This window comes from Salmo salar, chromosome 02 (assembly GCF_965601325.2).
Source record: "Salmo salar chromosome 02, fSalSal1, whole genome shotgun sequence".
In the NCBI taxonomy this organism is placed as follows: Eukaryota; Metazoa; Chordata; class Actinopteri; order Salmoniformes; family Salmonidae; genus Salmo; species Salmo salar.
Genome location: NC_138292.1, coordinates 99,474,127 through 99,502,111, shown reverse-complemented (window position 1 = coordinate 99,502,111; position 27,985 = coordinate 99,474,127). Strand labels below are relative to the sequence as shown.

Sequence of the window (27,985 nt, the reverse complement as noted above, 5' to 3'; positions counted from 1 at the left end):
GCCGGATGTGATACAGCCTGGATTTGAACCAGGGACTGTAGTGACACCTCTTGCACTGAGATGCAGTGCCGTAGACCGCTGTGATACAGCCTGGAATCTAACCAGGGTCTGTAGTGACACCTCTTGCACTGAGATGCAGTGCCTTAGACCGCTGTGATACAGCCTGGATTTGAACCAGGGACTGTAGTGACGCCTCTTGCACTAAGATGCAGTGCCTTAGACCGCTGTGATACAGCCTGGATTTGAACCAGGGACTGTAGTGACGCCTCTTGCACTGAGATGCAGTGCCTTAGACCGCTGTGATACAGCCTGGATTTGAACCAGGGACTGTAGTGACACCTCTTGCACTGAGATGCAGTGCCGTAGACCGCTGTGATACAGCCTGGATTTGAACCAGGGACTGTAGTGACACCTCTTGCACTGAGATGCAGTGCCTTAGACCGGCCCTTTAGTAAGATGCACCTGATGTGTATGAAACCAGTTTCTTAGGTCTGACAGCAGTGGAACTGGTTTCCTAGGAACAGGGTTAGAAGTATCAGTGGAAGGAGACCTGGGGGCGAGGCGGCTGCTCAGGGATTACTTTCTCTCTCCTGGCGCCCTGGGACTACTTTCTCTCTCCTGGCGCCCTGGGACTACTTTCTTGTTTGCAACTACTCTGTGGTGTGGTAAGGCTGCTGCCTAGGTTACCCTAACACTGCTGCCTGGATGATGAGCCTTAGAAAATACTTAATATATTAATAAAGTCTTACTAACATAAATATACCTACTAAATATATTAATAAAGTATTACTAACATAAATATACCTACTAAATATATTAATAAAGTATTACTAACATAAATATACCTACTAAATATATTCATATATTAATAAAGTATTACTAACATAAATATACCTACTAAATATATTAATAAAGTATTACTAACATAAATATACCTACTAAATATATTCATATATTAATAAAGTATTACTAACATAAATATACCTACTAAATATATTAATAAAGTATTACTAACATAAATATACCTACTAAATATATTCATATATTAATTTGGATTTCCATTGATTATTTTTGTGTGATTTTGTTGTCAGCACATTCAACTATGTAAAGAAAAAAGTATTTAAAAAGATTATTTCATTCATTCAGATCTAGGATGTGTTATTTTAGTGTTCCCTTTATTTTTTTGAGCAGTATATATTAATAAAGTATTACTAACATAAATGTATATACTAAATATATTCATATATTAATAAAGTAATACTACTTATGATGATGTCTTTTAACATTCCCATATCATAAATGTTTCCATGGTGAACATAAATTAATTAATAAATATGCAATATAATATAATCCTCATTAATCCGCAGAAGGGCAGCATCACCAGTCTAAGAGAGACGGGGGAGGGGGTGGAGAGAGAGAAGGGGGAGGGGATGGAGAGACAGAGAAGGGGTGGAGAGAGACAGAGAAGGGGATGGAGAGAGACAGAGAAGGGGATGGAGAGAGACAGAGAAGGGGGAGGGGATGGAGAGAGAGAGAGAGAGAGAGATAAAAGGTGGATGGAGAAAGAGAGAGAGGGAGGGAGGGAGAAGGGGATGGAGAGAGAGAGATAAAAGCTGGAGGGAGATAAAAGGGGGATGGAGAAAGAGAGAAGGGGGAGGGGATGGAGAGAGAGAAGGGGGAGGGGATGGAGAAAGCGGGATAAAAGGGGGAGGAGATGGAGAGAGAGGGGGAGGGAGGGGATGAATACTTAGTGCTCCTGTGCAGCTTGGTTCATTTCTGCACTTTATTGTCCCGCTGCTGCCTGCTACCTCAGATTACTAAAAACAGACAGAGACATCTAGACAGCACTTCTACTGAAAGGGAGAGAGAGAGAGACGGAGAGAGCTAAAGAGAGAAAGAGAGATAAAGAGAGTGAGAGGTAGAGAGAGAGAGACGGAGAGAGATATATATATATAGAGAGAGACGGAGAGAGACAGAGATATAGAGAGAGAGAGAGACGGAGAGAGAGATAGGGAGAGAGAGAGAGAGAGAGAGAGATATAGAGAGACGAGAGAGAGAGGATATAGAGAGAGAGAGAGAGAGGGAGAGAGAGCTAAAGAGAGAAAGAGAGAGAGACGGAGAGAGAGAGAGAGACGGAGAGAGAGAAGATGACCATCAACACGCTGACTAAAGGAGGAGCTCAGAGGGAGCAGATGTATTGCCTCAGAAAGGTACTGTACCTACACTAACCCCTACACACTACCCCTACACCCTAACCCCTAACCCCTAACCCTACACTAACCCCTACACACTACCCCTACACCCTAACCACTAACCCCTAACCCTACACTAACCCCTACGCACTACCCCTACACCCTAACCCCTAACCCCTAACCCTACACTAACCCCTACACACTACCCCTACACCCTAACCCCTAACCCTACACTAACCCCTACACACTACCCCTACACCCTAACCCCTAACCCCTAACCCTACACTAACCCCTACACACTACCCCTACACCCTAACCCCTAACCCCTAACCCTACACTAACCCTTACACACTACCCCTACACCCTAACCCCTAACCCCTAACCCTACACTAACCCCTACGCACTACCCCTACACCCTAACCCCTAACCCCTAACCCTACACTAACCCATAACCCCTACCCCTACACCCTAACCCCTAACCCCTAACCCTACACTAACCCCTACACACTACCACTACACCCTAACCCCTAACCCCTAACCATACCCTAACCCCTACACACTACCCCTACACCCTAACCCCTTACCCCTACCCCTACACTAACCCCTACACACTAGCCTACACCCTAACCCCTAACCCTACACTAACCCCTACGCACTAACCCTACACCCTAACCCCTAACCCTACACTAACCCCTAACCCCTACCCCTAAGCCCTAACCCCTAACCCTACACTAACCCCTACACACTATCCCTACACCCTAACCCCTAACCCCTACACACTACCCCTACACCCTAACCCCTACACACTACCCCTACACCCTAACCCCTAACCCCTAACCCTACACTAACCCCTAACCCCTACCCATACACCCTAACCCCTAACCCCTAACCCTACACTAACCCCTACGCACTACCCCTACACCCTAACCCCTAACCCCTACGCACTACCCCTACACCCTAACCCCTAACCCTACACTAACCCCTAACCCTACACCATAACCCCTAAACCTTACTGCTAACCCTGAACACTGCCCCTAAACCCTACACCCTAACCCTAAACCCTAACCCCTATCCCCTAATCCGTGCCCCTAACCCCTACTTCTAAACCCTAACCCCTACTCCTTAACCCTAAACCCTAACCCCTACTTCTAAACCCTAACCCCTACTCCTTAACCCTAAACCCTAACCCCATCCCCTAAACCCCATCCCTAACCCCTACTCCCTAACCCTTACTCCCTAACCCTTACTCCCTAACCCCTACTCCTTAACCCCTACTCCTAACCCCTACTCCCTATTCCCTACTCCCTAACCCCTACTCCTTAACCCTAAACCCTAACCCCATCCCCTAAACCCCGTCCCTAACCCCTACTCCCTAACCCCTACTCCCTACTCCCTAACCCCTACTCCCTAACCCCTACTCCCTTACCCCTAAACCCTAACCCCATCCCCTAAACCCCGTCCCTAACCCCTACTCCCTAACCCCTACTCCCTAACCCCTACTCCCTAACCCCTACTCCTTAACCCTACTCCCTAACCCCTAACACCTTTTATGTATTTATTTCACCTTAATTTCACCAGATCGGCAAGTTGAGAACAAGTTCTCATTTACAACTGCGACCTGGCCAAGATAAAGCATAGCAATTCGACAAAAACAACAACACAAGAGTTACACATGGAGTAAACAAGCGTACAGTCAATAACACAATAGAAAAATAAGAAAGTCTATATACAGTGTGTGCAAATGGCATGAGGAGGTAAGGCAATAAATAGGCCATAGTAGCGAAGTAATTACAATTTAGCAAATTAACACTGGAGTGATAGATGTGCAGATGATGATGTGCAAGTAGAAATACTGGTGTGCAAAAGAGCAGCAAAGTAAATAAAAACAATATGGGGATGAGGTAGGTAGATTGGGTGGGCTATTTACAGATGGCCTATGTACAGCTGCAGCGATCAGTTAGCTGCTCAGATAGCTGATGTTTAAAGTTAGTGAGGGAAATATAAGTCTCCAGCTTCAGTGATTTTTGCAATTCGTTCCAGTCATTGGCAGCAGAGAACTGGAAGGAAAGGCAGCCAAAGGAGGTGTTGGCTTTGGGGATGACCAGTGAGATATACCTGCTAGAGCGCGTGCTACGGGTGGGTGTTGTTATGGTGACCAGTGAGCTGAGATAAGGCGGAGCTTTACCTAGCATAGACTTATAGATGACCTGGAGCCAGTGGGTCTGGCGATGAATAGATAGCGAGGGCAAGCCGACGAGAGCATACAGGTCGCAGTGGTGGGTGGTATATGGGGCTTTGGTGACAAAACAGATGGCACTGTGATAGACTGCATCCAGTTTTCTGAGTAGAGTGTAAATGACATCGCCGAAGTCGAGGATCGGTAGGATGGTCAGTTTTTACGAGGGTATGTTTGGCGGCGTGAGTAAAGGAGGCTTTGTGTTACGGGTGCGTAATGGAGGTGAAGTCAGGTGCAGGAGAGTAGCGTGTAGTAACAGGTGCACTTTGATTCCGTTCCAAAACGACAGCACAGAATACAATAAACGTGCCCAAAACACGGAACATGAACAAAAATCAGACGCATGATAAATACCCACATAACATACAACAATTTCACACAAAGACATGGATGTAATGCTTAGGCGTAGTGGAGGAGGAATCAGACGCAGGAAGCAGCGATACGGGTGATGGCTTTTAATGAGCGACACAGCAAAAAACACCTGCCACCCCAAATAGCGAACTCAGCGCACACAAAAAATCAAAGGGCCCCAAACACAGGGGCCAAAACACAGTGAGCGTAAACCAACGCACTAGCGCTAAATACAACACAGCGCATAACAGAGCAATCAACAGAGAAACAATCCCGCACAAAGAGCAGGCGGGTCAACTAGCTAATATAGCCCCGCTAATCAACCCAACTAAGGACAGGTGCAAACAATAACAGAAAGGGGAAAACAAAAAGGAATCAGTGGCAGCTAGTAGGCCAGTGATGACGACTGCCGAGCACCACCCGAGCAGGAGGGGGCGCAACCTTCGGTAGGAGTCGTGACAATGGAGGGGAACAGAGGACTAAATACATGCAGTGTGATTAGGGAATAAAAACCAGGTGTGTAATGGAAACAAGACAAAACAAATGGAAATATGAAAAAATGGAGCGGCGATGGCTAGAAAGCCGGTGACGTCGGTCGCCGAACGGCCGCCCGAACGAGGAGCCGACTTCGGAAGAAGCCGTGACACTTTGTTGCGAAACAGGAAGCCGATTCTAGATTTTATTTTGGATTGGAGATGTTTAATATGAGTCTGGAAGGAGAGTTTACAGTCTAGCCAGACAGCTAGGTATTTGTAGTTGTCCACATATTCTAGGTCAGAGCCGTCCAGAGTAGTGATGCTAGTCAGGCAGGCGGGTGCAGGCAGCGGACGGTTGAAGAGCATGCATTTAGTTTCACTAGCGTTTAAGAGCAGTTGGAGGCCACGGAAGGAGTGTTGTATGGTAGGATGGTCAGTTTTACCAGGGTATGTTTGGCAGCATGAGTGAAGGATGCTTTGTTGCAAAATAGGAAACCGATTCTAGATTTTATTTTGGATTGGAGATGTTTAATATGAGTCTGGAAGGAGAGTTTACAGTCTAGCCAGACACCTAGGTATTTGTAGTTGTCCACATATTCTAAGTCAGAACCGTCCAGAGTAGTGATGCTAGTCGGGCGGGCGGGCAGGTGCAGGCAGCGAACGGTTGAAGAGCATGCATTTAGTTTTACTTTGCGTTTAAGAGCAGTTGGAGGCCACGGAAGGAGTGTTGTATGGTTCCTGACTGTATTGGTTCCTGACTTCCCTGAAAAGTTGCATATCGCGGGAACTATTTGATGCTATTGCAGGATGTTTTTGTGCTGGTCGAGGGCAGTCAGGTCTGGAGTGAACCAAGGGCTATATCTGCTCTTAGTTCTATATTTTTTTAAAGGGGCATGCTTATTTAATTAAGATGGTGAGGAAATTACTTTTAACGAACGACCAGGCATCCTCGACTGATGGGATGAGGTCAATATCCTTCCAGGATACCCGGGCTTGGTCGATTAGAAAGGCCTGCTGAAGTATTTTAGGGAGCGTTTGACAGTGATGAGGGGTGGTCGTTTGATCGCGGACCCATTACGGGTGCAGGCAAGGAGGCAGTGATCGCTGAGATCCTGATTGAAAACAGCAGAGATGTATTTGGAGGGCAAGTTGGTCAGGATAATATCTATGAGGGTGCCCATGTTTACGGATTTAGGGTTGTACCTAGTGGGTTCGTTGATAATTTGTGTGAGATTGAGGGCATCTAGTTTAGATTGTAGGATTGCCGGGGAGTTAAGCATATCCCAGTTTAGGTCACCTAACAGAACGAACTCTGAAGATAGATGGGGGGCAATCAATTCACATATGGTGTCCAGGGCACAGCTGGGAGCTGATGGGGGTCTATTACAGGCATCAACAGTGAGAGACTTATTTCTGGAGAGATTAATTTTTTTTATTAGAAGCTAGAACTGTCTGGGCATAGACCTGGAAAGTATGACAGAACTTTGCAGGCTATCTCTGCAGTAGATTGCAACTCCTCCCCCTTTGGCAGTTCTATCTTGATGGAAAATGTTGTAGTTGGGAATGGAAATCTCAGAATTTTTGGTGGCCTTCCTAAACCAGGATTCGGACACGGCAAGGACATCAGGGTTGGCGGAGTGTGCAAAAGCAGTGAGTAAAACAAACTTAGGGAGTAGGGTTCTGATGTTAACATGCATGAAACCAAGGCTTTTTCATCAACAAATCAGGGTGGTGGGGACACGCAGGGCCGGGGTTAACCTCCACATCACCCGAGGAACAGAGGAGGAGTAGGATAAGGGTACGGCTAAAGGCTATAAGAACCTGGGGAATGGGAGTGGTGCTGGGGGCTGCAGGGGCTGGGTTAACCTCTACATCACCAGAGGAACAGAGGAGGAGTAGGATAAGGCTACGGCTAAAGGCTATCAAAACTGGTCGTCTAGTGCGTTTGGGAACAGAGAATAAAAGGAGCAGATTTCTGGGCGTGGTAGAATAGATTCAGGGCATAATGTACAGACAGGGGTATGGTAGGGTGAGGGTACAGTGGAGGTAAACCCAGGCATTGAGTGATGATAAAGAGAGGTTGCATCTCTGGACGCGCTAGTTATGCTGGATGAGGTCACCATGTGTGGGAGGTGGGACAAAGGAGGTATCTGAGGCATGTTGAGTGGGACTAGGGGCTCCGCAGTAAACTAAAACAATGATAACTACCCTAAACAACAGTATGCATGGCATATTGACATTTGAGAGAGACATAAAGCAATCACAGGTGTAGATTGGGAGAGCTAGCTAAGACAACAACGGGTAAGACAACAACAGTTAATCAGCTAAGACAACAACAACAGGTAAAATGGTGATGAATGGGCAGAGAGGGTCGGTTAACTACACACAGGGCCTGAGTTCGTGGCTGGGGCCGACAGATAAACAAAATAAAAATAAAACAAAATGGGGTACCGTGATTAATGAACAGTCCAGCAGGCATCAGCTATGTAGCCAAATGATCATAGGGTCCAGTGAACAGCAATAGATGAAACAGGGAAGCCGGGTTAGTCATTATTACTACGCTAGCAAGTGTGATACACGGCGTTTAAAGTTAGCAGGCCGGGGCTAGTAAAAGCGCCTGCTCTGATGTCCGGAAAAGGCCGGTTGACGGCACATCGGATGTAGTTACGTCGGCAGACCAGTCGTGGTTGTACGGCGGGGCGCCGTGTCGACAAAGGGACCAGGCCAGTTGGCGAAAGAGGTATTGTAGTTGTAGTAATTCCGTTTGCTAGCCTGGAGATGTGCCTGGCTCGCGGCTAACTGGTGCTAGCTTCGGGACAGGGGCGTTAGCCGCTATAGCCACTCGGTAGCAGCTAGCTAGCAGCGATGATCCGATGCAAAGGTCCAGAGCTTACGGCAAGGATCCGGTGGAGTAGTGGATTCTAGCCGTGTTGGGGTAGAGTCCGGGAGGGATCAGCTGTGTAGCCGAGTGATCACTGGGGGCTAGCTCAGGGCTAGCTTCGGGGCCGGGCCACTCGGTGGCAGCTAGCTAGCTGTGATGATCAGGAGTAATGGTCCAGGGTTTACGGCAGGAATCCGGCGTTGTAGTGGAGAAAACAGTCCGATACTGGCAGGCTGGAAAGTATTATCCAGGCTAAAAGTGGCTGGTGTCTGTGAGGAAGGTAAAGGCCACTAGCAGTGGCTGATAATGACTAAATAGCTAGTAGCTAATTAGCTGGTTAGCTTCTGATGGCTAGCTGCTGATGGAGGTTCTGATGGCTAGCTGCCGATGGAGGTTCTGATGGCTAGCTGCCGATGGAGGTTCTGATGGCTAGCTGCTGATGGAGGTTCTGATGGCTAGCTGCTGATGGAGGTTCTGATGGCTAGCTGCTGATGGAGGTTCTGATGGCTAGCTGCCGATGGAGTTTCTGATGGCTAACCCCTATTCCTAATCCCTACTCCCTAACCTCTACTCCCTAAACCCTATCTCCTACTCCCTAACCCCTACTCCCTAAACCCTACTCCCTATCCCCTAACCCCTATACCCTATCCCTGACCCCTTCTCCCTAAACTCTACTCCCTAAACCCTACTCCCTAATCCCTACTACCTAACCCCTACCCCCTACTCCCTACCCCCTACTCCCTAACCCCTACTCCCTAAACCCTACTACCTATCCCCTAACCCCTACTCCCTATCCCCTACTCCCTATCCCCTAACCCCTATCCCCTACTCCCTACTCCCTATCCACTAGTCCCTACTTCCTAACCCCTACTCCCTATCCCCTAGTCCCTACTCCCTAACCCCTACTCCCTATCCCCTACTCCCTAACCCCTATCCCCTACTCCCTAACCCCTAACCCCTATCCCCTATTCCCTAACCCCTACTCCCTACTCTCTACTCCCTAACCCCTAGTCCCTACTCCCTAACCCCTATCCCCTACTCCCTACTCCCTAACCCCTACTCCCTAAACCCTACTCCCTAACCTCTACTCCCTACTCCCTAACCCCTACTCCTTATCCCTTACTCCCTACTCCCTACTCCCTAACCCCTACTCCCTATCCCCTACTCCCTAACCCCTAACCCCTGTGTGTGTGTGTGTGTGTGTGTGTGTGTGTGTGTGTGTGTGTGTGTGTGTGTGTGTGTGTGTGTGTGTGTGTGTGTGTGTGGCTCCTTAACCCCTGTGTGTGTGTGTGTGTGTGTGTGTGTGTGTGGTGTGTGTGTCCCTAACCCCTGTGTGTGTGTGTGTGTGTGTGTGTGTGTGTGTGTGTGTGTGTGTGTGTGTGTGTGTGTGTGTAGATGGAGAGAGTGATCGTAGCGATGCAAGATCCTGACATGGGGATGAAGATGAGAAACCAGAGACTCCTCATCACCGTTATTCCCCATGCCATGACCGGTAGGTTACCAAGGTTACCACACCATGACCGGTAGGTTACCAAGGTTACCACACCATGACCTCTAGGTCCTCATCACCATTATTCCCCACGCCATGACCGGTAGGTTACCAAGGTTACCGTGACCAGTAGGGTTATACCAGACTGTGACCAGTAGGGTTGTACCAGACCGTGACCAGTAGGGTTATACCACACCGTGACCAGTAGGGTTATACCGTGACCAGTAGGGTTGTACCAGACCGTGACCAGTAGGGTTATACCAGACCGTGACCAGTAGGGTTATACCAGACCCTGACCAGTAGGGTTATACCAGACCGTGACCAGTAGGGTTATACCAGACCGTGACCAGTAGGGTTATACCAGACCGTGACCAGTAGGGTTATACCAGACCGTGACCAGTAGGGTTATACCAGACCGTGACCAGTAGGGTTATACCAGACCGTGACCAGTAGGGTTATACCAGACCGTGACCAGTAGGGTTATACCGTGACCAGTAGGGTTATACCACACCGTGACCAGTAGGGTTATACCACACCGTGACCAGTAGGGTTGTACCAGACCGTGACCAGTAGGGTTATACCAGACCGTGACCAGTAGGGTTATACCAGACCGTGACCAGTAGGGTTGTACCAGACCGTGACCAGTAGGCTTATACCAGACCGTGACCAGTAGGGTTATACCACACCGCGACCAGTAGGGTTATACCAGACCCTGACCAGTAGGGTTATACCACACCGTGACCAGTAGGGTTATACCACACCGTGACCAGTAGGGTTATACCAGACCGTGACCAGTAGGGTTGTACCAGACCGTGACCAGTAGGGTTATACCACACCGTGACCAGTAGGGTTGTACCAGACCGTGACCAGTAGGGTTGTACCAGACCGTGACCAGTAGGGTTATACCACACCGTGACCAGTAGGGTTATATCTTATTACACTTGGCATTAATCCAGACACAACGGGTTCCCGACTACCTCTGGACGGGGGTCAGGAAGATCTGATCACGATCAGCATCACAATGCCTCTTTTTAATCGTCTACGCCTATCTGGAAAAACGTGGGCACAATCAGCATGTGGACAAGATCAGGACAAAGGAGGCATGTTAGATCGGGGTGTAAACGGGGGCTAACGTCTCTTTCTCTTCAGGTAATGACGTCATCGAGTGGCTGATTCAGAAATACAATATAACAGAGGAAGGTGAGTCTGGCTCTTCCTTTTTTCACTGTGGATGTAATTCCCCCTGTCACTATTTCTAGTTTTATACCATATCTTCATCTCATGTCTCTTTGAAATGTGTGTGTGTAGAGGCGCGCCACCTGGGAGGACTCCTGGTGCAGTATGGGTACATCTATCCTCTGAAGGAGCCACGCTCTCTACTACTGAGATCTGATGGCTCGCCTTACCGCTTCCAGGTAACACACAGACATCTCTCTCTCTCTCTCTCTCTCTCTCTCTCTCTCTCTCTCTCTCTCTCTCTCTCTCTCTCTCTCTCTCTCTCTCTCTCTCTCTCTCTCTCTCTCTCTCTCTCTCTCTCTCTCTCTCTCTCTCTCTCTCTCACTGTCTCTCTCTCTCTCTCTCTCTCACTGTCTCTCTCACTCTCTCTCTCTCTCTCAACATCTCTCTCTCCTCTTTCTCCTCTCTACTCCCCCCTCTCTCTACACACACAGACATCTCTCTCTCTCCCTCTCTCTTTCTGAATATCTCTCTCTCCTCCTCTCTCTCCTCTCTCTCCTCCCCCTCTCAATTCAATTCAAATCAATTCAAGGGGGCTTTATTTGCATGGGAAACATATGTTAACATTGCCAAAGCAGGTGAAATAGATAATATACAAAAGTGAAATAAACAATAAAAATAAACAGTAAACTTTACACTCACAGAAGTTCCAAAAGAATAAAGACATTTCAAATGTCATATTATGTACGTGTATATACAGTGTTGTAACGATGTGCAAATAGTTAAAGTACAAAAGGGAAAATAAATGAACATAAATATGGGTTGTATTTACAATGGTGTTTTGTTCTTCACTGGTTGCCCTTTTCTTGTGGCAACAGGTCACACATCTTGCTGCTGTGATGTCACACTATGGTATTTCACCCAGTAGATATGGGAGTTTATCAAAATCGGGTTTGTTTTCTAATTCTTTCTGTATCTGTGTAATCTGAGGGAAATATGTGTCTCTAATATGGTCATACATTTGGCAGGAGGTTAGGAAGAGCAGCTCAGTTTCCACCTCATTTTATGGGCAGTGTTGCACATAGCCTGTCTTCTGTTGAGAGCCATGTCTGCCTACGGCGGCCTTTCTCAATAGCAAGGCTATGCTCACTGAGTCTGTACATAGTCAAAGCTTTCCTTAAGTTTGGGTCAGTCACAGTGGTCAGGTATTCTGCCTCTGTGTACTCTCTGTTTAGGTCCAAATAGCATTCTAGTTTGCTCTGGTATTTTGTTAATTCTTTCCAATGTGTCAAGTAATTATCTTTTTGTTTTCTAATGATTTTGTTGGGTCTAATTGTTTTGCTGTCCTGGGGCTCGGTGGGGTCTGTTTGTGTTGCTGTCCTGGGGCTCTGTGGGGTCTGTTTGTGTTGCTGTCCTGGGGCTCTGTGGGGTCTGTTTGTGTTGTTGTCCTGGGGCTCTGTGGGGTCTGTTTGTGTTGCTGTCCTGGGGCTCTGTGGGGTCTAGTTGTGTTGCTGTCCTGGGGCTCTGTGGGGTCTGTTTGTGTTGCTGTCCTGGGGCTCTGTGGGTTCTGTTTGTGTTGCTGTCCTGGGGCTCTGTGGGGTCTGTTTGTGTTGCTGTCCTGGGGCTCTGTGGGGTCTGTTTGTGTTGCTGTCCTGGGGCTCTGTGGGGTCTGTTTGTGTTGCTGTCCTGGGGCTCTGTGGGGTCTAATTGTGTTGCTGCCCTGGGGCTCTGTGGGGTCTGTTTGTGTTGCTGTCCTGGGGCTCTGTGGGGTCTGTTTGTGTTGCTGTCCTGGGGCTCTGTGGGGTCTGTTTGTGTTGCTGTCCTGGGGCTCTGTGGGGTCTGTTTGTGTTGCTGTCCTGGGGCTCTGTGGGTTCTGTTTGTGTTGCTGTCCTGGGGCTCTGTGGGGTCTGTTTGTGTTGCTGTCCTGGGGCTCTGTGGGGTCTGTTTGTGTTGCTGTCCTGGGGCTCTGTGGGGTCTGTTTGTGTTGCTGTCCTGGGGCTCTGTGGGGTCTGTTTGTGTTGCTGTCCTGGGGCTCTGTGGGGTCTGTTTGTGTTGCTGTCCTGGGGCTCTGTGGGGTCTGTTTGTGTTGCTGTCCTGGGGCTCTGTGGGGTCTGTTTGTGTTGCTGTCCTGGGGCTCTGTGGGGTCTGTTTGTGTTGCTGTCCTGGGGCTCTGTGGGTTCTGTTTGTGTTGCTGTCCTGGGGCTCTGTGGGGTCTGTTTGTGTTGCTGTCCTGGGGCTCTGTGGGGTCTGTTTGTGTTGCTGTCCTGGGGCTCTGTGGGGTCTGTTTGTGTTGCTGTCCTGGGGCTCTGTGGTGTCTGTTTGTGTTGCTGTCCTGGGGCTCTGTGGGGTCTGTTTGTGTTGCTGTCCTGGGGCTCTGTGGGGTCTGTTTGTGTTGCTGTCCTGGGGCTCTGTGGGGTCTGTTTGTGTTGCTGTCCTGTGGCTCTGTGGGTTCTGTTTGTGTTGCTGTCCTGGGGCTCTGTGGGGTCTGTTTGTGTTGCTGTCCTGGGGCTCTGTGGGGTCTGTTTGTGTTGCTGTCCTGGGGCTCTGTGGGGTCTGTTTGTGTTGCTGTCCTGGGGCTCTGTGGGGTCTGTTTGTGTTGCTGTCCTGGGGCTCTGTGGGGTCTGTTTGTGTTGCTGTCCTGGGGCTCTGTGGGGTCTGTTTGTGTTTGTGAACAGAGCCCCAGGACCAGCTTGCTTAGGGGACTCTTCTCCAGGTTCATCTCTCTGTAGGTGATGGCTTTGTTATGGAAGGTTTGGGAATCGCTTCCTGTTAGGTCGTTGAATTTAACGGCTCTTTTCTGGATTTTGATAATTAGTGGGTATCGGCCTAATTCTGCTCTGCATTATTTGGTGTTTAATGTTTGTTCACTGAGGATATTATTGCAGAATTCTGCATGCAGAGTCTCAATTTGTTGTTTGTCCCATTTAGTGAGTTGTTGGTTGGTATTCGGACCCCAGACCTCACAACCATAAAGGGCAATGGGTTCAACAACTGATTCAAGTCATTTTTAGCCAGATCCTAATTGGTATGTAAAATGTTATGCTCCTTTTGATGGCGTAGAAGGCTCTTCTTGCCTCGTCTCTAAGATTGTTCACAGCTTTGTGGAAGTTACCTGTGGCGCTGATGTTTAGGCCGAGGTATGTATAGTTTTTTGTGTGCTCTAGGGCAACGGTGTCTAGATGGAATTTGTATTTGTGGTCCTGGCGACTGGACCTTTTTTGCAACACCATTATTTTTGTCTTACTGAGATTTACTGTCAGGGCCCAGGTCTGTCAGGGCCCAGGTCTGTCAGGGCCCAGGTCTGTCAGGGCCCAGGTCTGACAGAATCTGTGCAGAAGATCTAGGTGTTGCTGTAGGTCCTCCTTGGTTGGGGACAGATCTAGGTGTTGCTGTAGGCCCTCCTTGGTTGGGGACAGATCTAGGTGTTGCTGTAGGCCCTCCTTGGTTGGGGACAGATCTAGGTGTTGCTGTAGGCCCTCCTTGGTTGGGGACAGATCTAGGTGTTGCTGTCGGGCCCTCCTTGGTTGGGGACAGATCTAGGTGTTGCTGTAGGCCCTCCTTGGTTGGGGACAGAAGCACCAGATCATCAGCAAACAGTAGACATTTGACTTCAGATTCTAGTAGGGTGAGGCCGGGTGCTGCAGACTGTTCTAGTGCCCTCTCCAATTCGTTGAAGAGGGTGGGGCTTAAGCTGCATCCCTGTCTCACCCCACGGCCCTGTGGGAAGAAACGTGTGTTTTTTGCCAATTTTAACCGTACACTTGTTGTTTGTGTACATGGATTTTATAATGTATGTTTTTCCCCCAACACCACTTTCCATCAATTTGTATAGCAGACCTTCATGCCAAATTGAGTCGAATCCTTTTTTGAAATCAACAAAGCATGAGAAGACTTTTCCTTTGTTTTGGTTTGTTTGTCAATTAGAGTGTGCAGGGTAAATACATGGTCTGTCATACCATAATTTGGTAAAAAGCCAATTTGACATTTGCTCAGTACATTGTTTTCACTGAGGAAATGTACGAGTCTGCTGTTAACCTCTATGGGCTAGGCGGGACGAATTCGTCCCACCTACGTAACAGCCAGTTGAAGCCTGTGGCGCGATTTTCAAATACCTTAAAAATCCTATTACTTCAATTTCTCAAACATATTACTATTTTACAGCTATTTAAAGACAAGACTCTCGTTAATCTAACCACACTGTCCGATTTCAAAAAGGCTTTACAACGAAAGCAAAACATTAGATTATGTCAGCAGAGTACCAAGCCAGAAATAATTAGACACCCATTTTTCAAGCTAGCATATAATGTCACAAAAACCCAGAAGACAGCTAAATGCAGCACTAACCTTTGATGATCTTCATCAGATGACACACCTAGGACATTATGTTATACAATACATGCATGTTTTGTTCAATCAAGTTCATATTTATATCAAAAAACAGCTTTTTACATTAGCATGTGACGTTCAGAACTAGCATACCCCCTGCAAACTTCCGGCGAATTTACTAACAATTTACTAAATTACTCACGATAAACGTTCACAAAAAGCATAACAATTATTTTAAGAATTATAGATACAGAACTCCTCTATGCACTCGATATGTCCGATTTTAAAATAGCTTTTCGGTGAAAGCACATTTTGCAATATTCTAAGTACATAGCCCGGCATCACAGGGCTATCTATTTAGACACCCAGCAGGTTTAGCACCCCACCAATATCAGATTTACTATAAGAAAAATGGTCTTACCTTTCCTGTTCTTCATCAGAATGCACTCCCAGGACTTCTACTTCAATAACAAATGTAGGTTTGGTCCAAAATAATCCATAGTTACGTTCCAACAGCGACGTTTTGTTCGTGCGTCCCAGACACTATCCCAATGGTAAATAACGGTCGTGCGCACGGCGCATTTCGTGACAAAAGATTTCTAAATATTTCATTACCGTACTTCGAAGCATGTCAACCGCTGTTTAAAATCAATTTTTATGCCATTTTTCTCGTAAAAAAGCGATAATATTCCGACCGGGAATCTGCAATTAGATAAACAGCCGAAGGAAAATATATCACTGGGTCGAATCGGGCACGCGCCTAATTCCATTGTCCTCTGATGGGCCACTTGGCAAAGGCGATAATGTGTTTCAGCCTGAGGCTGCCTCGTCATCGTTCAGGTTTTTCCCGGGCTCTGAGAGCCTATTGGAGCCCTAGGAAATGTCACGTTACAGCTAAGATCCTGACTCTTCAATAAACAGAAGCAAGAACAACAACACCTTGTCAGACAGGCCACTTCCTGAATGAAACCTTCTCAGGGTTTTGCCTGCCAAATGAGTTCTGTTATACTCACAGACACCATTCAAACAGTTTTAGAAACTTTAGGGTGTTTTCTATCCATATGTAATAAGTATATGCATATTCTAGTTACTGGGTAGGAGTGGTAACCAGATTAAATCGGGTACGTTTTTTATCCGGACGTGAAAATACTGCCCCCTATCCCAAACAGGTTAATTATAATGCAGAGGATTTTCCCAAGGTTGATGTGGACGTATATATGGGGTCATATCTGTCTCCGCTTTTGTGGATTGGGGTGATCAGTCCTTGGTTCCAAATATTGGGGAAGATGCCAGAGCTGAGGATGATGTTAAAGAGTTTACGTATTTAAGCCAATTGGAATTTGTTGTCTGTATATTTGATCATTTCATTAAGGATACCATCAACACCACAGGCCTCTTAGGGTTGGAGGGTTTGTATTTTGTCCTGTATCTCATTCAAGGTAATTGGAGAATCCAGTGGGTTCTGGTCTTTAATAGTTGATTCTATGATTTGTATTTTGATCATGTATATGTTTTTGCTGTTTGTTCTTTGTTATAGAGACAAAAAGATTGGAGAAGTGGTTTACCCATACATCTCTGTTTTGGATAGATAACTCTTCGTGTTGTTTGTTTAGTGATTGGAGAAGTGGTTTATCCATTCATCTCCGTTTTGGATAGATAACTCTTCGTGTTGTTGTTTGTTTAGTGATTGGAGAAGTGGTTTATCCATACATCTCCATTTTGGATAGATAGTTCTTCATGTTGTTGTTTGTTTTTCCGTAGTGTATTTCTGTATTGTTTTAGTGATTCACCATAGTGAAGGTGTAGACTCAGGTTTTCTGGGTCTCTGTTTTTGGTTGGACAGGTTTCTCCATTTCTTTCTTAGGTTTTTGCATTCCTCATCAAATCATTTGTCATTGTTGATAATTTTCTTCGGTTTTCTGTTTGACATTTTTAGATTTGATAGGGAAGCTGAGAGGTCAAATATACTGTTAAGATTTTCTACTGCCAAGTTTACACCTTCACTGTTACAGTGGAACGTTTTGTCCAGGAAGTTGTCTAAAAGGGATTGAATTTGATGCTTCCTAATTGTTTTTTTGGCAGGTTTCCACACTACTTTCCTTCCATCTATAATATTTCTTAAAATTACTCAGTTCCTTTGACTTTGATGCCTCATCACTGAGTATTTCTCTGTTCAAGTAGACTGCTGAGATCAGATAGGGGTGTCAGTAGGCTGGCTGTGGTCTGATAGGGGTGTCAGTGGGCTGTGGTCTGATAGGGGTGTCAGTGGGCTGTGGTCTGATAGGGGTGTCAGTGGGCTGTGTTCTGATAGGGGTGTCAGTGGGCTGTGGTCTGATAGGGGTGTCAGTGGGCTGACTGTGGTCTGATAGGGGTGTCAGTGGGCTGGCTGTGGTCTGATAGGGGTGTCAGTGGGCTGGCTGTGGTCTGATAGGGGTGTCAGTGGGCTGGCTGTGGTCTGATAGGGGTGTCAGTGGGCTGACTGTGGTCTGATAGGGGTGTCAGTGGCTGACTGTGGTCTGATAGGGGTGTCAGTGGCTGACTGTGGTCTGATAGGGGTGTCAGTGGGCTGACTGTGGTCTGATAGGGGTGTCAGTGGGCTGACTGTGGTCTGATAGGGGTGTCAGTGGGCTGTGGTCTGATAGGGGTGTCAGTGGGCTGTGGTCTGATAGGGGTGTCAGTGGGCTGGCTGTGTTCTGATAGGGGTGTCAGTGGGCTGTGGTCTGATAGGGGTGTCAGTGGGCTGACTGTGGTCTGATAGGGGTGTCAGTGGGCTGGCTGTGGTCTGATAGGGGTGTCAGTGGGCTGACTGTGGTCTGATAGGGGTGTCAGTGGGCTGACTGTGGTCTGATAGGGGTGTCAGTGGGCTGACTGTGGTCTGATAGGGGTGTCAGTGGGCTGTGGTCTGATAGGGGTTTCAGTGGGCTGTGGTCTGATAGGGGTGTCAGTGGGCTGTGGTCTGATAGGGGTGTCAGTGGGCTGGCTGTGGTCTGATAGGGGTGTCAGTGGGCTGTGTTCTGATAGGGGTGTCAGTAGAATGTGGTCTGATAGGGGTGTCAGTGGGCTGACTGTGGTCTGATAGGGGTGTCAATAGGCTATGGTCTGATAGGGGTGTCAGTGGGCTGACTGTGGTCTGATAGGGGTGTCAGTGGGCTGACTGTGGTCTGATAGGGGTGTCAGTGGGCTGACTGTGGTCTGATAGGGGTGTCAGTGGGCTGACTGTGGTCTGATAGGGGTGTCAGTGGGCTGACTGTGGTCTGATAGGGGTGTCAGTGGGCTGTGGTCTGATAGGGGTTTCAGTGGGCTGTGGTCTGATAGGGGTGTCAGTGGGCTGTGGTCTGATAGGGGTGTCAGTGGGCTGACTGTGGTCTGATAGGGGTGTTAGTGGCTGTGGTCTGATAGGGGTGTCAGTGGGCTGAATGTGGAGAAGCTGTCTTTTGTAGTTTGTAGTTTTAACCTATAGGACAACCAGTGGGTCCGTCTCCTCTATACCACCTGGTAGTGTGGTGGATGGGACTACCAGCTCTCTGTAACCTGGAGGGCAACCAGTGGGTCCGTCTCCTCTATACCACCCACCTGGTAGTGTGGTGGATGGGAATACCAGCTCTCTGTAACCTAGAGGGCAACCAGTGGGTCCATCTCCTCTATACCACCCACCTGGTAGTGTGCTGGATGGGACTACCAGCTCTCTGTAACCTAGAGGGCAACCAGTGGGTCCATCTCCTCTATACCACCCACCTGGTAGTGTGGTGGATGGGACTACCAGCTCTCTGTAACCTAGAGGGCAACCAGTGGGTCCATCTCCTCTATACCAGGTGTCTTGTAGGATGACATTGTCTGTATTTCTGATTTCATTGATGAATTCCAGGTTCCTGCTCTTTAGGCCAAAGGCAGATGACCTCAGGCCTTGGATATTCCAGGATGAGATAGTGAAGGCTTAAGGTTTCGTAAAGTGTCCAATGTTGTTGGTCGTATGGTTTGGCCTCACGCAGACATATATCTCTCTCTCTCTCTCTCTCTTCTCTCTCTTCTCTCTCTTCTCTCTTCTCTCTTCTCTCTCTCTCTCTTCTCTCTCTCTCTCTTCTCTCTCTCTCTCTCTCTCTCAGACTCCATATTTCTGGACCAGTAGCCGTTGGCCTGCCTCAGAGCTGGACTATGGTGAGGTTAAGGGTTAAGTGGGGAACTGCATCCTCCTCAAGAAATACTGCATTCTGCCTTGTCATTCCCATCTGATAGAGATACTGACATTCCCATCTGATACAGATACTGACATTCCCATCTGATACAGATACTGACATTCCCATCAGATACAGATACTGACATTCCCATCAGATACAGATACTGACATTCCCAGCTGAACAGGACGGCCCCTAGTCCCCTGTACCTGGGACAGGACGGCCCCTAGTCCCCTGTACCTGGGACAGGACGGCCCCTAGTCCCCTGTACCTGGGACAGGACGGCCCCTAGTCCCCTGTACCTGGGACAGGACGGCCCCTAGTCCCCTGTACCTGGGACAGGACGGCCCCTAGTCCCCTGTACCTGGGACAGGGCGGCCCCTAGTCCCCTGTACCTGGGACAGGACGGCCCCTAGTCCCCTGTACCTGGGACAGGACGGCCCCTTGTCCCCTGTACCTGGGACAGGACGGCCCCTTGTCCCCTGTACCTGGGACAGGACGGCCCCTTGTCCCCTGTACCTGGGACAGGACGGCCCCTTGTCCCCTGTACCTGGGACAGGACGGCCCCTAGTCCCCTGTACCTGGGACAGGACGGCCCCTAGTCCCCTGTACCTGGGACAGGACGGCCCCTAGTCCCCTGTACCTGGGACAGGACGGCCCCTGTACCTGGGACAGGACGGCCCCTAGTCCCTGTACCTGGGACAGGACGGCCCCTAGTCCCCTGTACCTGGGACAGGACGGCCCCTTGTCCCCTGTACCTGGGACAGGACGGCCCCTAGTCCCCTGTACCTGGGACAGGACGGCCCCTAGTCCCCTGTACCTGGGACAGGACGGCCCCTAGTCCCCTGTACCTGGGACAGGACGGCCCCTAGTCCCCTGTACCTGGGACAGGACGGCCCCTAGTCCCCTGTACCTGGGGACTTGGATCCTGACCCACTCAGGATCCAAACTACATTTTTAGAGACTGACTTCGTGCCCATATTTATCCTATTTACACTTCGTAGTAAATTTTGACACAAAAAAATGTTTCTGACTCATATTGATGCCTTACAGGCCGTTTTCAAAGGGATAAGGAGTGACAGTCACTCTTTAACAGTTGAGGGTTAAAGGTTAAAGGTTAAGGGTTAAGGGTTAAGAGTTGAGGGTTAAAGGTTAAAGGTTAAGGGTTTAGAGTTGAGGGTTGAGGGTTAAGAGTTGAGGGTTAAAGGTTAAAGGTTAAGAGTTGAGGGTATGTTGTGACTTCTATCATTTATTTGACTACAGTTCGCATGGTCTAAACTGGCCATCTCTCTATCTGTCCAGCGATCTATCAGTTCGTAGGGTCTAAACTGGCCATCTCATCTCTCTATCTGTCCAGCGATCTATCTGGCTAAGAAGAACATCAGGAAACAGGGAGAGCTGGTGGACTACGAGAAGGTGACTATTCTAACCTCTAGCCTTTACCAAACCTTTACTAAACCTTTACTAAACCTTTACTAAACCTGCATTAATCCTTTACTAAACCTGTATTAACCCTTTACTAAACCTGTATTAATCCTTTACTAAACATTTACTAAACCTGTATTAATCCTTTACTAAACCTTTACTAAACCTGTATTAATCCTTTACTAACCCTGTATTAACCCTTTACTAAACCTGTATTAATCCTTTACCAAACCTGTATTAACCCTTTACTAAACATTTACTAAACCTGTATTAACCCTTTACTAAACATTTACTAAACCTGTATTAACCCTTTACTAAACCTGTATTAACTCTTTACTAAACATTTACTAAACCTGTATTAACCCTTTACTAAACCTGTATTAACCCTTTACTAAACCTGTATTAACTCTTTACTAAACATTTACTAAACCTGTATTAACCCTTTACTAAACATTTACTAAACCTGAATTAACCCTTTACTAAACCTGTATTAACTCTTTACTAAACATTTACTAAACCTGTATTAACCCTTTACTAAACATTTACTAAACCTGTATTAACCCTTTACTAAACCTGTATTAACCATTTACTAAACCTGTATTAACCATTTACTAAACCTGAATTAACCCTTTACTAAACCTGTATTAACTCTTTACTAAACATTTACTAAACCTGTATTAACCCTTTACTAAACATTTACTAAACCTGTATTAACCCTTTACTAAACCTGTATTAACCATTTACTAAACCTGTATTAATCCTTTACTAAACCTTTACTAAACCTGTATTAACCCTTTACTAAACCTGTATTAACCATTTACTAAACCTGTATTAACCCTTTACTAAACCTGTATTAACTCTTTACTAAACATTTACTAAACCTGTATTAACCCTTTACTAAACATTTACTAAACCTGTATTAACCCTTTACTAAACCTGTATTAACCCTTTACTAAACATTTACTAAACCTGTATTAACCATTTACTAAACCTGTATTAACCCTTTACTAAACATTTACTAAACCTGTATTAACCCTTTACTAAACATTTACTAAACCTGTATTAACCCTTTACTAAACATTTACTAAACATTTACTAAACATTTACTAAACCTGTATTAACCCTTTACTAAACATTTACTAAACCTGTATTAACCCTTTACTAAACCTGTATTAACCCTTTACTAAACATTTACTAAACCTGTATTAACCCTTTACTAAACATTTACTAAACCTGTATTAACCATTTACTAAACCTGTATTAACCCTTTACTAAACATTTACTAAACCTGTATTAACCCTTTACTAAACATTTACTAAACCTGTATTAACCCTTTACTAAACATTTACTAAACATTTACTAAACATTTACTAAACCTGTATTAACCCTTTACTAAACATTTACTAAACCTGTATTAACCATTTACTAAACCTGTATTAACCCTTTACTAAACATTTACTAAACCTGTATTAACCCTTTACTAAACATTTACTAAACCTGTATTAACCCTTTACTAAACATTTACTAAACATTTACTAAACATTTACTAAACCTGTATTAACCCTTTACTAAACATTTACTAAACCTGTATTAACCCTTTACTAAACCTGTATTAACCCTTTACTAAACATTTACTAAACCTGTATTAACCCTTTACTAAACATTTACTAAACCTGTATTAACCATTTACTAAACCTGTATTAAGCCTTTACTAAACATTTACTAAACCTGTATTAACCCTTTACTAAACATTTACTAAACCTGTATTAACCCTTTACTAAACATTTACTAAACATTTACTAAACATTTACTAAACCTGTATTAACCCTTTACTAAACATTTACTAAACCTGTATTAACCCTTTACTAAACATTTACTAAACCTGTATTAACCCTTTACTAAACCTGTATTAACCCTTTACTAAACATTTACTAAACCTGTATTAACCATTTACTAAACCTGTATTAACCATTTACTAAACCTGTATTAACCCTTTACTAAACATTTACTAAACCTGTATTAACCCTTTACTAAACATTTACTAAACCTGTATTAAACCTTTACTAAACCTGTATTAACCCTTTACTAAAAGTGTATTAATCCTTTACTAAACATTTACTAAACCTGTATTAACCCTTTACTAAACATTTACTAAACCTGTATTAATCCTTTAACTATTCTAACCTACTGACCAAACCTGTATTAACCCTTTATTAAACCTTTAGTAATCTTTCCTATCTACACTGTCTGTCCATCAGTAGGACCACTAACCGTCCTTCTGTCCTTCTCATCTCCTCTCCTCATCAGTAGGACCACTAACCGTCCTTCTGTCCTTCTCATCTCCTCTCCTCATCAGTAGGACCACTAACCGTCCTTCTGTCCTTCTCATCTCCTCTCCTCATCAGTAGGACCACTAACCGTCCTTCTCATCTCCTCTCCTCTTCAGGAGAACTACAGCGTCCTGAACAAGAGGATAAATCACACCTGGGACTTTGTGGTGATGCAGGCTAGAGAACAGCTCAGGTAACGACACACACACACACACACCCGTACACACTCCGACACACACGTACACACAGACGTACACACAGACGTACACACACTCACCTCTCTTAACCCTGTGTCTCTCTCGTGTGTGTGTGTGTGTGTGTGTGTGTGTGTGCAGGGCCTCTAAGCAGAGAAAGAAGGCTGACCGTATCGTTCTGGAGTGTCAGGAGCAAGCCTACTGGCTGATCAACAAACCATGTGTAAATACTACTACTACTATACTACTACTATACTACTACTAGCCTATTGGCTGATCAACAAACCATGTGTAAACACTATACTACTACTATACTACTACTAGCCTACTGGCTGATCAACAAACCATGTGTAAATACTATACTACTACTATACTACTACTAGCCTATTGGCTGATCAACAAACCATGTGTAAATACGCCACTATACTACTACTAAACTACTACTATACTACTACTAGCCTACTGGCTGATCAACAAACCAAGTGTAAATACTACTACTACTAATCTATTGGCTGATCAACAAACCATGTGTAAATACGCCACTATACTACTACTATACTACTACTATACTACTACTAGCCTATTGGCTGATCAACAAACCATGTGTAAATAGGCCACTATACTACTACTATACTACTGCTATACTACTACTATACTACTACTATACTACTACTATAGTACTACTAGCCTACTGGCTGATCAACAAACCATGTGTAAATACGCCACTATACTACTACTATACTACTACTATACTACTGCTATACTACTGGCTGATCAACAAACCATGTGTAAATAGGCCACTATACTACTACTATACTACTACTATACTACTGCTAGACTACTACTGGACTACTACTATACTACTACTAGCCTACTGGCTGATCACCAAACCATGTGTAAATAGGCCACTATACTACCACTATACTACTGCTATACTACTACTATACTACTACTAGACTACTACTATACTACTACTATACTACTACTAGCATACTGGCTGATCAACAAACCATGTGTAAATAGGCCACTATACTACTGCTATACTACTACTATACTACTACTAGACTACTACTATACTACTACTATACTACTACAAGCCTACTGGCTGATCAACAAACCATGTGTAAATAGGCCACTATACTACTACTATACTACTACTATACTACTACTATAGTACTACTATAGTACTACTAGCCTACTGGCTGATCAACAAACCATGTGTAAATACGCCACTATACTACTACTATACTACTACTATACTACTGCTATACTACTGCTATACTACTACTAGACCACTACTATACTACTACTATACTACTACTAGACTACTACTATACTACTGCTATACTACTACTATACTACTACTAGACTACTGCTATACTACTGCTATACTACTACAAGCCTACTGGCTGATCAACAAACCACGTGTAAATACGTCACTATACTACTGCTATACTACTACTAGACTACTACTATACTACTACTAGACTACTACTATACTACTGCTATACTACTACTACTAGACTACTACTATACTACTGCTATACTACTACAAGCCTACTGGCTGATCAACAAACCATGTGTAAATACGTCACTATAGTACTGCTATACTACTACTAGTACACTACTATACTACTGCTATACTACTATTAGTAGACTACTATACTACTGCTATATTACTACTATATTACTACTATACTACTACTAGACTATTACTATACTACTACTATACTACTGCTATACTACTATACCACTACTAGTATACTACTATACTACTACTATACTACTACTAGTATGCCACTATACTACGTATATACTACTACCATACTGCTACAATTCTACTGCTATACTACTGATATACTACTACTATACTACTGCTATACTACTACCATACTACTACTATACCACTACCGGACTACTACTATACTGGCACTATACTATTACTATACTACTGCTATACTACTACTGGACTACTACTATACTACTACTATACTACTGCTATATTACTACTAGACTACTACTATACTACTGCTATATTACTACTAGACTACTACGATACTACTACCGGACTACTACTATACGACTACTATACTACTACTATACTACTACTAGACTACTACTATACTACTACTAGACTACTACCGGACTACTACTATACTACTATAATACAACTATTACAATTTCTACTACATTACTACTACTTTACTAGACTACTACACTACTACTACTACTACTACTACTACCACTATACTACAACTACTACTATTACTACTACTATACTACTACTTTACTACTACTATACTACAACTATTACTATTTCTACTACTATACTACTACTACTACTACTAGACTACTATCACTATTACTACTACTACTATACTACCACTATACTACAACTATACTTCTATACTACAACTACAACTACTATTACTATACTGCTACTACTACCACTATACTACGACTTTGCTATGACTACTACTACTATACTACTACTTTGCTACTACTATTATACTGCTACTATGACTACTACTAATTGTACTAATATTACTGCTACTACTGCTACGGCTACTAATATTACTACTACTATACTACAACTATTATACCTTCCCTGTGGCTCAGTTGGTAGAGCATGGTGTTTGCAAAGCCAGGGTTGTGGGTTCGATTCCCACGGGGGGCCAGTGCAATTTCTTTCTTTTTTTGTTATTTTTTTTTTTAAATGCATGAAATGAAATGTATGGATTCATTACTGTAAGTCGCTCTGGATAAGAGTGTCTGCTAAATGACTAAAATGTAAATGTAAAATGTATTACTATTTCTACTACTACTTCTATACTACTACTACTACTAGACTACTATTATTATTACTACTACTGCTACTACACTGATACTACTGCTATACTGCTACTGCTACTACTACTACTAGTACTACTATACTACTAGTACTACTACAGACCAGATCAGTCTAACCCAGACCCAGGCCAGATCAGTCTAACACAGACCAGATCAGTCTAACCCAGAGCAGATCAGTCTAACCCAGACCCAGATCAGTCTAACCCAGACCAGATCAGTCTAACCCAGACCAGATCAGTCTAACCCAGACCCAGATCAGTCTAACCCAGACCAGATCAGTCTAACCCAGACCAGATCAGTCTAACCCAGACCAGATCAGTCTAACCCAGACCAGATCAGTCTAACCCAGACCAGATCAGTCTAACCCAGACCAGATCAGTCTAACCCAGACCAGATCAGTCTAACCCAGACCCAGACCAGATCAGTCTAACCCAGACCCAGACCAGATCAGTCTAACCCAGACCAGATCAGTCTAACCCAGACCCAGACCAGATCAGTCTAACCCAGACCCAGACCAGATCAGTCTAACCCAGACCAGATCAGTCTAACCCAGACCAGATCAGTCTAACCCAGACCAGATCAGTCTAACTCAGACCAGATCAGTCTAACCCAGACCAGATCAGTCTAACCCAGACCCAGTCCAGTTTAACTGTCTCAGACACAAAATATTAAGATTTCATCTGTTAAAACCTTCAGCTGGAAAATAGATAAGGGTAGAGAGGGAGGGAGGGAGGGAGGGAGGGAGGGAGGAGGGAGAGGAGAGGGGGTATAGAGACACGGAGGAGAGGTGAGGTGAGGAGAGCGAGATGAGGGGAGGAGAGAGGGCGAGAGAGAGAGGAGGAGACAGTGGAGGGGAGGGAGATGAGGAGAGGAGAGAGGGTGAGAGGGAGAGGAGGAGAGAGGGTATAGAGGGAGAGGAGGAGAGTGGGTATAGAGGGAGAGGAGGAGAGACAGTGGAGGGGAGGAGAGGGGTGAGAGGGAGAGGTGGGGAGAGGGTGGAGGGGAGTGAGATGAGGGAAGGAGAGAGGGTATAGAGGGAGGGGAGGAGAGAGGGTGAGAGGGAAAGGAGGAGAGAGTGGAGTTGAGGAAGATGAGAAGAGGAGAGAGGGTGAGAGGGAGATGAGGAGAGAGGGTATAGAAGGAGAGGAGGAGAGTGGGCATAGAGGGAGGGGAGGAGAGAGGGTATAGAGGGAGGGGAGGAGAGGAGAGAGGGTGAGAGGGTGAGGAGGAGAGAGTGGAGGGGAGGGAGATGAGGAGAGGAGAGAGGGTATAGAGGGAGAGGAGGAGAGAGTGGAGGGGAGGGAGATGAGGGGAGGAGAGAGGGTATAGAGGGAGAGGAGTGAGAGTGGAGGGGAGGGAGATGAGAAGAGGAGAGAGGGTGAGAGGGAGAGGAGGAGAGAGGGTGAGAGGGAGAGGTGGAGAGAGTGGAGGGGAGGGAGATGAGGAGAGAGGGTGAGAGTGGAGGGGAGGGAGATGAGGAGAGGAGAGAGGGTGAGAGGGTGAGAGGGAGAAGTGGAGAGAGTGGAGGGGAGGGAGATGAGGAGGGGAGAGAGGGTGAGAGGGAGGGGAGGAGAGAGGGTGAGAGGGAGAGGTGGAGAGAGGGTGAGAGGGAGGGAGATGAGGAGAGGAGAGAGGGTGAGAGGGAGGGAGATGAGGAGAGGAGAGAGGGTGAGAGGGGGAGGAGGAGAGAGGGTGAGAGGGAGGGAGATGAGGAGAGGAGAGAGGGTGCGAGGGAGAGGAGGAGAGAGTGGAGGGGAGGGAGATGAGGAGAGAAGAGAGGGTATAGAGGGGGGAGATGAGGAGAGACAGTGGAGGGAAGGAGAGGGGGTGAGAGGGAGAGGTGGAGAGAGTGGAGTTGAGGAAGATGAGGAGAGGAGAGAGGGAGAG

At 45.8% G+C, this 27,985-nt stretch overlaps 2 protein-coding genes across 3 annotated transcripts in view; both read left to right on the top strand.

Annotated features, from left to right (window-relative positions):
* Positions 1-1,404, top strand: part of LOC145863938 (uncharacterized) — a 44,730-nt gene extending 43,326 nt beyond the window's left edge. The window contains exon 6 of the mRNA XM_082968484.1: positions 1,368-1,404. Coding sequence (XP_082824610.1) covers positions 1,368-1,369 — 2 coding nt within the window. The 3' untranslated portion in view covers positions 1,370-1,404. The remainder of the gene's footprint in view (positions 1-1,367) is intronic.
* Positions 1,405-1,504: 100 nt separating this feature from the next.
* The window catches only part of rgs11 (regulator of G protein signaling 11), a 66,593-nt gene continuing 40,112 nt past the window's right edge, over positions 1,505-27,985 (top strand). Inside the window, exons 1-8 of one of the 2 annotated variants that reach the window (XM_082968479.1) lie at positions 1,505-2,210; positions 9,532-9,628; positions 10,775-10,825; positions 10,934-11,040; positions 19,231-19,282; positions 20,657-20,715; positions 23,171-23,247; positions 23,390-23,471. In XM_082968479.1, the coding sequence (XP_082824605.1) occupies positions 2,148-2,210; positions 9,532-9,628; positions 10,775-10,825; positions 10,934-11,040; positions 19,231-19,282; positions 20,657-20,715; positions 23,171-23,247; positions 23,390-23,471 (588 nt within the window). In that variant the 5' untranslated portion in view covers positions 1,505-2,147. The remainder of the gene's footprint in view (positions 2,211-9,531; positions 9,629-10,774; positions 10,826-10,933; positions 11,041-19,230; positions 19,283-20,656; positions 20,716-23,170; positions 23,248-23,389; positions 23,472-27,985) is intronic. The other variant, XM_045712574.2, reaches the window with a different exon arrangement.